Here is a 15,070-nt window from a genome sequence, read left to right as displayed (position 1 = left end):
GGTAGATTCTTTTTTTTAGGATAATTTTCATTTTGAGAGAAAAAGTCCCTGGAAGAACAGAATAAGGGGAGGAGAACTAATATTTATTAAGAGCCTACTACGCACAGGCCTGTGTATATGTTACTTCTGTTAATCAGTATAAGAATCTTAAAAATTTGGGATAATTATCCCCATTTGACAAATTAGGAAAGTACAAATGACTGTATTGAGAGAACAAATGATTTGCCTGAGGTCTCACAGCAAGTAAGTGGGACTAGAATGTGAGCCTGTGTTTACGCCAGAGTCGAAGCTCTTTCCAGTACAACAAACCTTATGATATTGATCAGAAGACCAAAAACTCCCCTGGGTGTACCAGCCCCACCTGATTCCTCTTTTTTTTTATTAGTCATCAATTTTATACACATCAGTGTATACATGTCATTCCTCTTAATTTATCTTAAATTTATTTAATTTAAAATTGCTCCTTAAATTTACTTTCTTATTGGATTGGGTTTCAGAAAGGACATCATCGCAGATAATTTTGGGGCTCTGATCAAACCACAAGTCTGAAATGGCTAAATCATATACGAATTTGAAATCTAACAGCACTTTAATTGGCAACTTTGCCCAATGCCACTACCAAAAATTGAAACGGAAATTAATTGAACTCAAATATTGATGTTCACCATCATCCATGACAATCTTGATCTCTTATTCACAATTTCATGAAATGAGACAGACCAATATCTTTTTGCTTGCTTTATGAGTCTCTAAACTTCTGCTCTTCCTAACCAAGGATATTCACCCTAGAACACTCTCAGCTGGTTCCTCATTTTCTTCACTCAGGTGAAAAGGAACTCCTTGGTCTAATGGCTTAAGTCACTAGGCCTGAGCTGCAGCTCTATATCAAATACAACCAGAAGGCAATTTAGGATACTATGACTGACAGGAAAAGCCTTACCACTTAACAAGTTTATCTATCAAAGTAGTTCTCAAATTTTAGGTTCATCAAAATCACCCAGTGAGCTTATAAAAATGCATTGCAAGGCCCCACCCCAGGGTTTCTGATTTAGTAAATCTGGGTGGGGACCAAAATTTTGCATTTCTATCAAGTTTCCAGGTGCTGCTGCTGCTGCTGGTCTGGGGACCACAGTTTGAGAACCACTGCTCTAACACTCTCTCCAAGCATGAATCAATTAGCCCTAACTCTCTTAACTCTCTCCTTAACCAACCATTTTATCCTATCTATGGCTATGACCATGGAGGCATATTCATAGGCAGAAAAGAAAAGGTTATTTCAAAGGTCAGAGAATGGAATGAGGTGATCCTTTCTTTATACACAACACAGGATATAAAGAGAACTGGGTCTAATTCTGATTTCTACAATTTAAGGCTAAGAATAGACGGTTAACGCATTAAGAAAAATAGGACTCATGGGGAGGATAGAAGATCTATTTACCCTACAGAAGAGCACGCCAAGAAAAAACAAATTAATTCCTTTTCAAGTACAGAAAGTAGTACTACAAAGGATGGTGATCAGAGGTTCTTTTCTTTTTTTTGCGGTACGCGGGCCTCTCACTGTTATGGTCTCTCCCGTTGCGGAGCACAGGCTCCGGACGCGCAGGCCCAGCGGCCATGGCTCATGGGCCCAGCCGCTCCGCGGCATGTGGGATCCTCCCAGACCGGGGCACGAACCCGTGTCCCCTGCATCGGCAGGCGGACTCCCAACCACTGCGCCACCAGGGAAGCCCAGATGTTCTTTTTTGTATCTCCATTTCTTAACATTTCTAGTACTTAACATCTGTAATCCTCATTTGTAAAATAGGAACAATAATACCTACTTTGTCTATCTCAAATGTGTGCTGAGAAAATACAGTAATGTATGTGAGAAGGTTTTAGAGGCAACATAATGATACACAAATACAAAATATTAACATTTCTATTTTTTTAGGTCAAAAGTTCTTCACCTAGAGTCCATGGATGTCTAGATGCTCTAAAACAGAATGCAAAATGTTGTGTATGTGTATATTTTCCTAGGGAGAGAGTCCATAGTTTTCATCAGTTTCTCAAATGGGTCTTTGCTTTAAGTGTCAATCCTGACCCAGAGTTATAGTGAAGCTACCTCTACGGCCATTTACCAGATACCTTAAATGTTTTTGTCTCACTTCCAACTAGATATGGTTCAAGCATTCTTAGAGACATCTCTCCCTTCCAAGCCAAATCAGCTGCTGGAAAAAATTCTTCATCTATAAAGGGATTACTTCTAGCCGAAAGAAAATCAGGTAACCAGCTGGCTGGGTACTCAAGAAAGTGAATTAGATTTCCTATGGAAAAGTACCCAGTACTACAAAGAGCTTGAGTGGGAGGAGGAAATATTAAGATGTAGAAACTTAAAAAAAGGTTACTGCTGATCTCCATGCACATAAGAGGAGGTATTTTCACCTACCACTAGGGACTAAAGATTTCTCAGGGGAAGTGAAAATATATTAATAAAGACAGTCTTTAAAAGGATGAGTTCCCCAACCTTTTAGCAGTAAAATTGCCTGAACAAAGCTAAGAAAATCTTTCACATGAAAATAGCTGGGATGCAGAGGCTCTAGCAGAAGTTTTCCAGTGAGTGATGGAATGTTAACTTGAAGCTCTACCTTGTCAATTCTCAAGACGGGTTCTTCAAACTTCGTCCTGGCTTATTTCCCTGCTGGGAGTCAGAGATGTGAGTACTGTCAACTGCTGTCTGCGGTCTTGAGTCCTATTCTCTGAGGGGTATGCCAGTCCCTTTTTGCTACTGATCATTAACAAGAAGGGAGGTATTATCATGCACCTTCTCTGCTAAATTTTCCCCCTGAAAGAAGGTTTGAGAGCCTTGTCATACTTCCTTTGGGGGCAAGGATAGTCTCAGTGGAAAATTCATTACATTAATATGTAAACTGGAACATGAGTTATTTGTTAAAGCTATCTTAAATGGAAATTTTGACCCACTGTGGGAACTGGCTCCAGGGTTTCCTCTTGGGGATTAAAAGGCACTCTAACATTTCACAGGTAAAGTCTGGAAATCTATAGGCAACACACTAGAGGGTGCTCAGTGGCTCACTGCGGTGGCTAAGTGGATACTGGTGGCAGCCTAATGAAGCACTTTCAGACCAGGTCAGAACTTAACAACTATGTGGTATCTGAAACAAAGCCTCAAGAGGTTAATCTTTGGCAAGGGAAAGATAACAGATGAAAAAACTGAGTTATTGAGGCCAGCCCCTCCCTACTTTTTCTCATTGTTCTTAAAAAAATCTACTGATCAAAGGTATTTTGCTGGTTTTTGAGAGAGAAGGGCCAGGAAATTGCTAAGTAGAAGAGGTGCCATATTGAAAACAAAGCAGAGCTGTGCTTTCTTAAAGAATGTTTTTTAAAAGCTGGGAAGTCTTAGGTGGTTATCGCTTGAGCAATAGTCACACTAACTCCTTTAGGACAGTTATCTTGTTCACTTAAATAAAAAGAAGGTGAGTAGGTAAAAGTCCAGTAGGAGCTCCTCTTGAGAGGATGTGCTCAGCAGATAAGACAGCGCCGAGATGTATTATTTGTGAGAATAAGAGTTACTTTCACACTTTCGTTGACTGAATTGACACACCAGCGTTCTGCGGAATTCTTCTGTAATATTCCTTTACAGAAGTACCAAAGGTCAATATCTTCATGTGGGCCCTCACCTAAGAAAACCAGAATTCCTGCTTCCCCTTCTTGTTATTAGTGAGTGCTGGAGATTCAAAAACAAACTTAGAAATCCAACTAGAATTATTATCTGAAATTTTTCCATTAGTTCTAAAACACTGCGTTATTTGAAATAAGCTTGTGGATGGGTAGGATTTCTTTTGATCAAATGTCTTAAAACTGAGCACAAGGTTCTGGAACAACATTAAGAACAACAAGAGGAATAACCACAACAAAAATAATATTTGTTATGGTAGTTGAAACATGGGGCTAGCCAGTTGGGCCTTTGTTAGGTCTACTATATAACAGTCTCATTACTGATGGTTATTTCCCTAAGCCCATAATTCCATAAACACTGAAAAGAACTTGGAATATGTTGTATACAGTCTAACCAGTTTTCAACGGGGAAAAATATATACATTTAATATATATATTATATATGTGTGTGTGTGTGTATATATATATATATCTTATATATATAAAAAAACATAAGCAGTATATAGACTATAAGAAATCAGGCTAAACCTGGAAGAAAGCAGACAGGAACATAAGGATGGTTGCTGTTTTTAAATCAAAAGTTAAAATTGAATCTAAAATATTAGGTTTTATGTGCTAGTTCTTATCAACAAATTAAGTCCTTATCATAATTATATTTAAAATATCAGGCAAAAAAGATATTTTGAAAAACAGTACCAAGGGAGCCATATAGGGACTTCCCTGGTGGTCCAGTGGTTAAGACTCCACTCTTCCACTGTAGGGGGCACAGGTTCGATCCCTGGTTGGGGAAGTAAGATCCCACATGCCATGAGGCATGGCCAAAAAATTTTTTTAATTAATTAATTAATTCAAAAAGAGAGCTATATATTTCCTGCCTTTTAGAAACACACATATAAAGAATATCTGGGGAACTGTTTTGGCTGGTGGGAGAAAAATGGGCAGATAGGGGATAAATGTCTTAAGTCTTCTCAGGCTTGAGAGAGAGCACCATTTCTACAAGTTGTTTTTGTTTTTTTTCCCCTCACTATTCTTTTTCTTTACCCTCATGAGAAGTAAACTAAGCATTAGTTTGCAAATAGAATGCAAAGCAATCACAGTATAACACAATCCATGCAGTACACCAGCAGCAGTGGGGAAGCTCACCCCAGCCCAGACAACCAGGCAATAAGCTGACTCTGGCCAGGCAGCTCTCAGACCTTCCCAGCTCACTCATAATTTAAAAAAATATTTTTTTTTAAGAAAAAAGAAAGGAAAGCTGCAAGGGTGACCCAGGACATAGGAATTAATCAGAAATTAGAGTAATAACTGTTTTCCCAACCACAGGTCTTGGTAGGGACTTTTCACAGCGATCCCTATCACCTGTCAGAAATGGCTGCCTCATTATCAAGAAACAGAAGGAAAAGCAAAGTGACCAAAGAACTCACCATCCACTCAGGCATGTGAAAAGCTGAGGTGCCCTCATTACCGTCCCCATTCTCCATAGTGCAGGCTTGGGTAATCTATGTCCTGAAGCAAAAGGGAAAGTGGTTTGGAAATGCCAGGGTTTTCTGAGTGCCCAAAAGCAGAGCCAAACCTAGTGATTCAGAAGTTCACAATATCTAGCAGAAGCTGCATCCCCTTTCACAGAGGCTTCCTATTAAAATCAAGATCATTAGTCAACTGTCTGATAAATCCCCTACTGGCCAGCTGCAAATCTCCTGATTCAAAATCAGAGCCGATGCAAGGTTCTACACCCAGGCACTACACCCAGGCACCCAAGGTTCCTACAGGGCACTCCCTGTTTAATGCTACCCAGACAGTATCCCCACCTCCCCCGTGGGGACTTTCTGCAGCAACAGTCAGGCTTCCTCTTTTTCCAACCCCCCCCATAAGGCACTTGTTAACTTTCTCCCGCCCCTGAGGACGCGTCACTGGAGATACTGATACCAAGATCAATAAGGATTGAGGTCAAGAAGGCACACCCATTTCTTGAGAGTTGCTTGATTTGGATCTGCACAGTAAACAGGCGTTTCCTTGCGATCAAGAGTTCCTTATGGCTTTCAAGTTTAAACAGTTATGCGGAAGCTCCCCATCTGCTCACACCAGGGATCTGGCACCAAACTCAGGCATATCTCAAGTTAAATTCTTATTGCACAGGAGATTTGGATGGAGCCAGGGAAGATCTCTTGCAAAATCAGAACTTAGAAGCTCTGAAGAAAGTTCTAGGACCACAGCTCCCTCTGCTGGCTCCCTGTGCTATGTACATGAAAGTCTAAGGGTCTTCAGCTACCAAAAGATAGGCGTCCACTGTAAATTTCCTGCTTCCCTGAGGCTAGTCAGGAGCTACCACAGCGTAGGTAGGTAGGTTTGGGGGAGCCAGGGTTTCCAATCAAGACTAGTGTTGTCTATTTTATACATAGTAGTTCGTGCCTCTTAATCCCCTACCCCACTTTCCCTTTCCCCACTGGTAACCACTAGTTTGTTCTCTACGTCTGTGAGTCTACAAGGATATACTTACTGTACAGCACAGGGAGTAAAGCCAATATTTTAAAATAACTTTCAACTGAGTATAATCTACAAAAATATTGAATCACTATGTTGTACACCTGAGACTAATATAATATTGCAAATCAACTAACTTCAATTTTTTTTTTTTTTTTTTTTTTTTTTTTGTCGTGCTGCATGGCTTGTGGGATCTTAGTTCCCCGACCAGGGCCCCCAGCTGTGAGAGCGAGAGTCCTAACCACTGGACCACAAGAGAATTCCCTATACTTCAATTTAAAAGAAAAAGACTAATGCTGCCTCGAAGTCCCTATCCGATGCTGTTTTTTACTCACAGATCTGGTTTCAGAAAGAAACAGGATGCCAACACAGTAGTCTTATACACTGTCACCTTAAGGGACCTCAGAAGATGCTTCCTCCTTATGTCCCCATACCAGCTCCCTTCTCCTTATACACTTCAGAAATTTGGAAATAAGACAAAACTAGAAAAAAGGTGACCTAATCTATTTACCTTCTTAATTAATTCCTAGAGTATATTATCCAATAAGAGTACCATAGATTTCAGGCATAAACGAAGCCCAACAAGATATGCCTGCTCTGGTCCCCTTCAAAACCAGGGCCTCCTTACAGTGTTAATTCCCATTGCAGAGGATAACTTCTCTGGAGCTGACAGTCATAATATGGTGATTGTGATTATAGGTTCATTGCCCTTTGGGGCTTTCGTCGGTTAAGAGAATGGTCCTTTGGATATGGAACGGAGGAGAGGAAGGTAACTTCTAGGGGAAGAGGTGTTATTGCAAGAGGCCAGAAAGGGCAGAATCCAACTGACTGACCTGGAGGTCCGGACTGGAGAGAAAGGCAATTGAAAACAGAAGGGGACTGTTGGACCAGGTGAATGCAGAGGTGTCAAAGGATTAGAGATCGAAGGGCAGGTAGAGATCAGATGCAATAAGAAAAGAGAACAGCAGGGGTGGAAGTAAAGGCAGCTGTGGTCACAGAGGAGCTATGGAGTGAAGCAATTTGAGTGACAGCAAGATACAGAAGGTTGATGAAATGCAGGAGAGATTTGAGGTCAGGGTTTCAATTTTGATAAAGCCCTCTGTAATCAGATTGTCAATTTCGATAAAGCTTCAGCTCTCAGCAACCTCCAGTTATTGTCCTCTGTCTGGTCTTCCTTTTTTAAAAAAAATTTTAATTTATTTATTTATTTATTTATTTATGGCTGTATTGGGTCTTCATTTCTGTGTGACGGCTTTCTCTAGTTGCGGCGAGCGGGGGCCACTCTTCATTGCAGTGCGCGGGCCTCTCACTTGTCGCAGCCTCTCATTGCGGAGCACAGGCTCCAGACGCACAGGCTTAGTAGCTGTGGCTCACGGGCCTAGTTGCTCCACGGCATGTGGGATCTTCCCAGACCAGGTTGCAAAGCGCGTCTCCTGCATTGGCAGGCAGACTCCCAACCACTGCGCCACCAGGGAAGCCCTGGTCTTCCTTTTAATGCAAACTTCTTAATAAAATGAGAAGTTAACATTTGTTGCCTAAATTTCCAATGATGTATTTCATTTGACATGTTTTTTCTTTTGGCCATGCTGCGGCTTGCAGGATCTGAGTTCCCCAACCAGGCACTGAACCCTGGCTGCGGCAGTGAAAGCGGTGAGTCCTAACCACTGGACCGCCAGGGAATTTCATCTGGGCTTTAAATGCAACATATCTAAAATCAAAATGATTGCTCCATCTTTCCTTTCCCCCACTCTTCAAACAATAGTTTCTTCTCCTTACTTCTGTACCACTGTTCCCTCAGTCATCCAAATATAAAAACCTCAGTCATCTTTGATTTCTCCTTTTTCCCTAGTTTCTAGAACAATCAGTTGCCAATTATTTTTGAGTCCTCCGACACCAAGCATCTCATCTCTCCCTCCCTGTCCATCTTCATTGCCTCCTAAAAACCCTCTATAAATCCTTTCCAATAGGATCTTCCACTACTTATCCCTATATATTCTGTATCCCCAGGTAAGCTGTATTACCTGTTACTTCCTGAATGTGAAGACTGTACAGCAGAGCATCTAAGAGCTCTGGTTTTGGAGTTAAACAGACCTGGGTTCGTATCCTGGCTGCCATGTATTAACCTTTCCAACCATCCAGTTTTCTAATCTGTACAGTGAAAATAATAATAGCCATCTCACAGGATTGATGCAAGGATTGTAAAAGTTTGCATACACTGAGTACTTAATAAATGGTAGCTCTTACTTGTGTCATTGTTATGCCGTCTCCTTTCCCACCTCAATGCCTTTGCTCATGCCATTTTCTCAGATTGAAATGCATTCATTCCGCCTTCACTTCCATCATCTTCACATATTTAGATACTTCAAGGAATTCCCTGAAGGTCCAGTGGTTAGGACTCTGTGCTTCCACTGCAGGGGGCACAGGTCCAATCCCTGGTTGGGGAACTAAGACCCCACATGCCACACACCATGGCCAAAAACAAACAAACAAACAAACAAAAAAAACACCCCAAAGACGAAAAACAAATTCTTCGAGGTTTGGCTCAAATGATTGTTCTGCCATGGAATCTAACCTAAAAATCAAAGGAATCTCCCTTTTCTCTAATACTGTTCCTTGGTCACATCACTATTTTCACCTTTCCTCATATTACAGTTACTGGTATATGTGCTGTCCCTCATTAGTTCAGGCTTTTCGGGGGCTTAGCCAGCTTTGATTTGCCTATAGTGTCCGGCATATGGTAAGGGCTTAAGAAATTGTCAAATTTTGTATGCTGTACATATACCTTATAGTACTCTGGGGCAACTTGCATAACCAATGTGTTAAATACATTTATGTCCATTTTATAGGATTTGGAGCACTATTTTATCACTTTAGGGGCTTAGTTATACACTACTGACCAAAGCTATGACTTATTTGTGGTGAGTCCTTAGTAGGGTTTTAACCCTTAATTATAATATTATCTCTGCAAGAATATACAATCTGCTTTCCATTGCTTGATCTGCATCAATTGTAATCTATTATGATCTGCATCATAATGAAGCTTTTAGAAACAAATCAAGGCCAAAGGACTATTTCACTGCTAGAGTAGAGCCCAACCCTTAAAATATGTCAGTGATCAGCAAAGTATTAGATTCTTGGTACTCCTGTTGATGTTTTCTGCATAGTCTGTTATTAAATAAATGGGGAGAGGGAGGGATAAATTAGGGGTCTGGGATTAGCAGATACGAACTACTATATATAAAATAGATAAACAACAAGGTCCTGCTGTATAGCACAGGGAACTATATTCAATATCCTGTAATAAACCATAATGGAAAAGAATATGAAAAAGAATATGTATATATGTGTGTAACTGAATCACTTTTCTGTACACCAGAAACTAACACAACATTGTAAATCAACTATACTTCAGTAAATAAATAAATAAATGGAAGGTGACTGCCCTCATGGTACTGCTAAAACATGGAAGAAGATAACTTTTAAAGAAGACAGGGTTGGGAATAAAAGAATAAGCACAAGTAAAATATATCACTTTAGCTAAACTAAATGTCATTTTAGTTGTGACTTTTTTTAGAATAGGTTTTAACTAAAATAGACTTTATTTGAAAACTGAAGCCTTATTATACCTTTCTGTAATGACTCTGAAACAAAAATAAAACAGTAGCTATTACAATTGAGAACTGAAGGTCTATTAACTGAGTGGGACTGCACAAGGCACAGGGTATAGGTGTAAGTACTAGTTATAAAGTTGTTTTCATTCTAATTTAATTTTACCATAATGTGCCTTAGAAGATACACCTATAGCAGGAGCAGGAGTGAGACCCCTGCGTATGATTATCTATAATAATCACCCTGAACATTTAGGAGTTTGCAACTTCAAAAGGATGCACAAACTGCACCTGCTCCTGCAGCCTTCAAGCTTTACAAAAATTGACCAAGTATGTGAATAGCTCAAAAGAATCTCATTTTCACTCCAAGAAGAAGATGGACTTTAAGCTCTATGTGCCAGTAGTGTTCCTACCAGTGGTGATTTGATACTAGTATCATCATTAAATTAATGAGGGCAAGCCAGATGACTTGCCGGAGTGAATATATGCTTGGGGCTGGAGGGGAAAGGACAAGAAGTTAATATTTCCAGGGGCCAAAGTCAAAAAGAACAAGGAGTAATTACAATGTGATGAAGAAGTAACTACAATGGCAGAAAAGTTTTAAACAGGAGGCAATAAATCTGGAGCCTAGAGAGTCATAAGGCACAGGGCAAAGAATATAAGAATGTGACCCTGTCCTCTATTCCTGGCTTGTCCCTAATGGTTTTATTAGACTTTGGCAAGTCACCTAAGTACTCCCTTCTTGAGTTTCCTTATTATAAAATAAGGGGGAGGTGAGTAAGAGGGCACTGTGGAAGGTTAGAACTGGTTCCTTCCAGTTCTGACATTTGGTATTTCTAATCCGTCTGGTTTCTCTGAGGCCATAAGAGAAAGCAATAACTACTCCTTAGTCACCTAAGTTACAGTTAATTGTAGAGGCTAAGGTTTCTAACCAGCAGAGTTCAGAGTTCCATCTGGTCAATTATGAGGTTGGCTGAAATTGCGAGACTTTAAATCTCCTTTGCCCCTTCAAACTTGAAATGCCCACGCTACCTGAGCAACCAGAGTTAAGTCCTACTACCGTCTCCCGCCCACCAACTTAAATGTTAGGCATCCTACCTCTCAGTTCCTCAGTGATCTTAAGACTTTCATCCCACAGGTATTTTATATTCCACATGGAGGCATCATCATTACTGGTAAAGACTACAGGCTTTAAGAGTTGGATAGGCTTGGGTTTAAGGCTAGCTCCATTACTTACTAGCTGTGTATCTTTTGGTAACCTATATAACTTTTTTGAGCCTTTGCTTCCTCATCTGTAAAACAGGATAATAAAACCCTCCTCAGATTGATGTTATAAAGATTAAAAAATACATTTAATACATAGAAAGCACTTAGCACAGTGCCAGGGAACTATTTTGTCCAAAACTAGACATAGCAGAGTAGTACCAGATGGGTTTGAATCTTGATTCATCACTTACCAACTGTGTAACCTTAGACAAATTACTTATCCTCCTTGTGCCTCAGTTTCCTCATCTTTAAAATGGAGACATTAAGAATATCTACCTTATAGGATTGCTGAGAAGATAAAATAAATTAACATACATAAAGCGCTTAGAACAGTGCCTGCAACTTATCAGTGCTATTTAACATTTCCTATTATTATTAATCTATATATCATGTACATCTCCCAACACACCCAAATTCATCTTTTCTTCTTATACATGGTGAATTCATTCAATTGAACCACAAATATTTATTGGGTGCCTATCATATGCCAGGCAGCAAAGAAAGATAGTCCCTGCATTCATGGTGCAGGAGAGAGAGAGGCAATTCAATAATTACTAAAAATAAAGTGTGAAAAATGATAAGGTAAGTACAGGCTGCTATGGGAGTATATGGCAAGGGTACCAATCATGTGTACTGGGAGTGTCACATCAGAGAAGCTCCAAGGTAAGCTGAAAGGTAATGGGTGAATAGGGGGTACCTGGTGTGCATTTGGTGGGGAGGGGGAATGAGAAGAGTATTCCAAATAGGAGGAAGAATATGTTCTCCACATTATCTCTTGCAATCTGTCCTATCGTCTTCACACCAGCTGTCTACAGCCTGACCATCATCCTATCCATCTAAATCAGTGCTTCTTAAACTTGAATGTGTCTACAAATTATGTGGAGATCTTGTTAAAATTCTGATTCTGATTTAGTAAGTCTGGAATAGGTCCCAAGATTCTACATTTCTATCAGCTCTCAGATGATGGCAATACTGCTGAGTCTACACTTTAACAGGGCCTAGGTAACTCCATCCCTGTAATACCCTACTTCAGTTCATTAAATTAACTTATTTATATGTGATTATCATTGGCACAATTATTTTACACATCACTTCCTTGTTCATAATGCCTCAATAGCTCCCCATTGTCTTCGAAATAAAATCCAAACTCCTCAGCATGACACACAAGACCCTTCATGACAGCCTCCGTGTATCTCCTGAATTCCCTGGCAGTCCAGGGGTTAGGACTCTGTGCTCTCACTGCTGAGGGCCGGGGTTCAATCCCTGGTCGGGGAACTAAGATCCCACAAGCCGCATGGGGAGGCCAAAAAAAAAAAAAAAGAATCAATTCTATGATTTACTGAATAATCACCAAGACTGATCTCTATTATAGCACATATCAGTGCCGATAGTATAATTGAACATTTATCTGTTTACACAGCAGAACTGCAAGAAATTTGAGGGCAGATATTATGTCTCATTCCTGTATTCCAAGCACATAGCAAACAACCAATGGATATGTACTGAATTTTTTTAAAATGACTAAATCAAAGAACAGCTAGCTCAGAGTAAAGCCCCAAATGAATAAAATATACCACAGGCACCTGAAGGGTAAAAGGAAAGAAAAGGGACTCAGGTATGAGTAAGTATTGACAAAACCATAAAAAGAAACTGCATCATAACAAAATTATGCCTAGTATCCCTAAATGTACCTCCTTGCCACTGACTAACCCAGTCACTGTTACAATTAAGCAATACAGAGACTATAGTACACGAAAGCAGGCACCAAGCCACCTTTCCCACTCCCTGTTAAGTCCTCTAGAATCTGGGAGTGGAATGTGGACTTGAATCCTCAATCTCCCTGACACAGCTAATAGAGCTCCACTTAGGTCAGAGTTCAATTTGCTGCATAGTTAGCACCTCTAGCTAAAACTGTCCTCAAAAAGAGATCAAGCTTAAACTTGAAAGCTTCTTCTTAAACATGAAAACAACTAGAGTAAGAGCGGACAAGCATTTGCATTCAGGGCCCTCAAGGGAAGTAGGGGAAGGGTAGGAAGGATGCAGGATGAAATAATGAAGCATAATGCCATTAAATAAATGCGGAATGTAGACTTCTCACTACATTATTTTTTATAATGAACTTTAAATTGAGGCATAACCTATCTATAGAAAAAGTACATAAGTCAGAAAGTTACAGTTCGATAAAATTTCAAAAGTCAACACAGCTATGTAACCACTACCCAGATAAGGAAATAGAACTTCACCAGCACCCTAGAGTCTTCCCTCATGTCCCCTCTCAGTCATTACCTTCACTCCTCCTTAAAGGTAATCTCTGGTTCCTATCACTATTTATCAATTTTGCCTATATTTAAACCTGATGTAAATACCATAAAAGATGCATTCTTAAGAGCCTGCTTTTTTCCTGCTCAATGTTTCTAAGAGTTATCCAAGTTCGTTGATTTAGCAGTAGTTCATTTATTTGTATTGCCTGAAAGTACCCCATTGCATGACTATTCATAATTTATTGAATCCGTTCTCCTGTTGAAAATTGGTTTCAGTTTGGGGGCCTTAAATAATAACGTGGCTATGTATGTTCTTGTGTATGTCATGTGGTACCCATATGAAAATATTTCTGTAGGATATAGGTATGTAAGAGTAGGATTGCTGGGTTATAGGGTATGCATATGTTCGGCTAGGTAGATAATGTCAAGCAATTTTCCAAAGTGTTGGTACCATTTTATACTCCTACCAGCAGGATATCAATGTTCCAGTTGCTTCATATCCTTGCTAGTGCTTAGTATTGTCGGTCTTTTTACATTTTAGGCATTCCAGGTAATGGTGTCACATTGTGATTTTAATCTGCACCTCACCACCACAACTACCATCATGACCACAACCTGAGCACATTTTTTTATGGTCTTTATTTTGTAGAGGTACATTTCCTCTATAGCCACTTCGTTGAGGTTTTTTTTTTTTTTTTTTTTTTTTTACCACGAATGGATGTTGAATCCTGCCAAATGCTTTTTCTGCATCTACTTAGATGATCGCATGATATTTAGCCTTCATTTTGTTAATCACATTGATTGATTTTCAGATACTGAACCATCCTTGCCTCTCTGGAATAAATCCCACCTGATCATGGTATATGATCCTTTTTATGTATCGTTAAATTTGGCTTGCTAATATTTTGTTGAGGTTGTTGAGGATTTTTGCATCTATGTTGATCAGGAATATTGGCCTGTAACATTTTGTGTGTGTGTGTGTGTGTGTGTGAAAAAATATAAGATTTGCCATTTTAAAGTGTACAATTCAGTGGCAATAATTGCACTGTTGTGCAACCATCACCACCATCCATCCCTGGGACTCTTTCATTATCCCAAACTGAAACTTTATACCCATTAAACAATAACTCCTCATTCCCTTTCTCCCCAGCCCCTGGTAACCACTATTTTACTTTCTTTCTCTTTGAATTTGACTAGGTACCTCATATAAGTGGAATCATACAATATTTGTCCTTTTGTCTGGTTTATTTCATTTAGTATGTTTTTAAGGTCTATCCATATTATAGCATGTATCAGAATTTCATTCCTTTTTAGGGCTCAATAATATTCCATTGTATGCATACAGTACATTTTGTTTATCTATTATTCTTCCATCAATGGACATTTGGGTTGTTTCCACCTTTTGGTTATTGTGAATAGTGCTGCTACAAACATAGGTGTACAAATATCTGTTCGAGGTCCTACTTTCAATTCTTTTGGGTATATACCCAGAAGTGCAATTGATGGATCATATGGTAATTTCTGCTTAATATATATATATATATATATATATATATATTTATTTATCTATCTATTTATTTGGCTGCGTCTGGTCTTCATTGTGGCACACAGGATCTTCGTTGCGGCATGCAGGATCTTTCTTTGCTCTTTGTTGTGGCACTTGGGCTTCTCTCTAGTTGTGGCGCATGGGCTCCAGAGCGCTTGAGCTCAGTAGTTGTGGTGCGTGGGCTTAGCTGCCCTGTGGTATATGGGATCTTAGTTCCCCAACCAGGGATTGAACCT

At 39.6% G+C, this 15,070-nt stretch overlaps 1 protein-coding gene across 6 annotated transcripts in view; it reads right to left on the bottom strand.

Annotated features, from left to right (window-relative positions):
• The window catches only part of AHCYL2 (adenosylhomocysteinase like 2), a 178,642-nt gene that overhangs the window by 59,205 nt on the left and 104,367 nt on the right, over positions 1-15,070 (bottom strand). For 2 of the 6 annotated variants that reach the window (XM_060108026.1, XM_060108028.1), the window contains exon 2: positions 5,097-5,178. The exons of the other annotated variants lie outside the window; for them this stretch is intronic. In XM_060108026.1, the coding sequence (XP_059964009.1) occupies positions 5,097-5,153 (57 nt within the window). In that variant the 5' untranslated portion in view covers positions 5,154-5,178. The remainder of the gene's footprint in view (positions 1-5,096; positions 5,179-15,070) is intronic. 6 annotated transcript variants of the gene reach the window in all.

This window comes from Mesoplodon densirostris, chromosome 9 (genome assembly GCF_025265405.1).
Source record: "Mesoplodon densirostris isolate mMesDen1 chromosome 9, mMesDen1 primary haplotype, whole genome shotgun sequence".
Taxonomy (NCBI): Eukaryota; Metazoa; Chordata; class Mammalia; order Artiodactyla; family Ziphiidae; genus Mesoplodon; species Mesoplodon densirostris.
The sequence above is the reverse complement of the archived record's forward strand: the minus strand, read 5'-3'. Positions and strand labels throughout refer to the sequence as shown.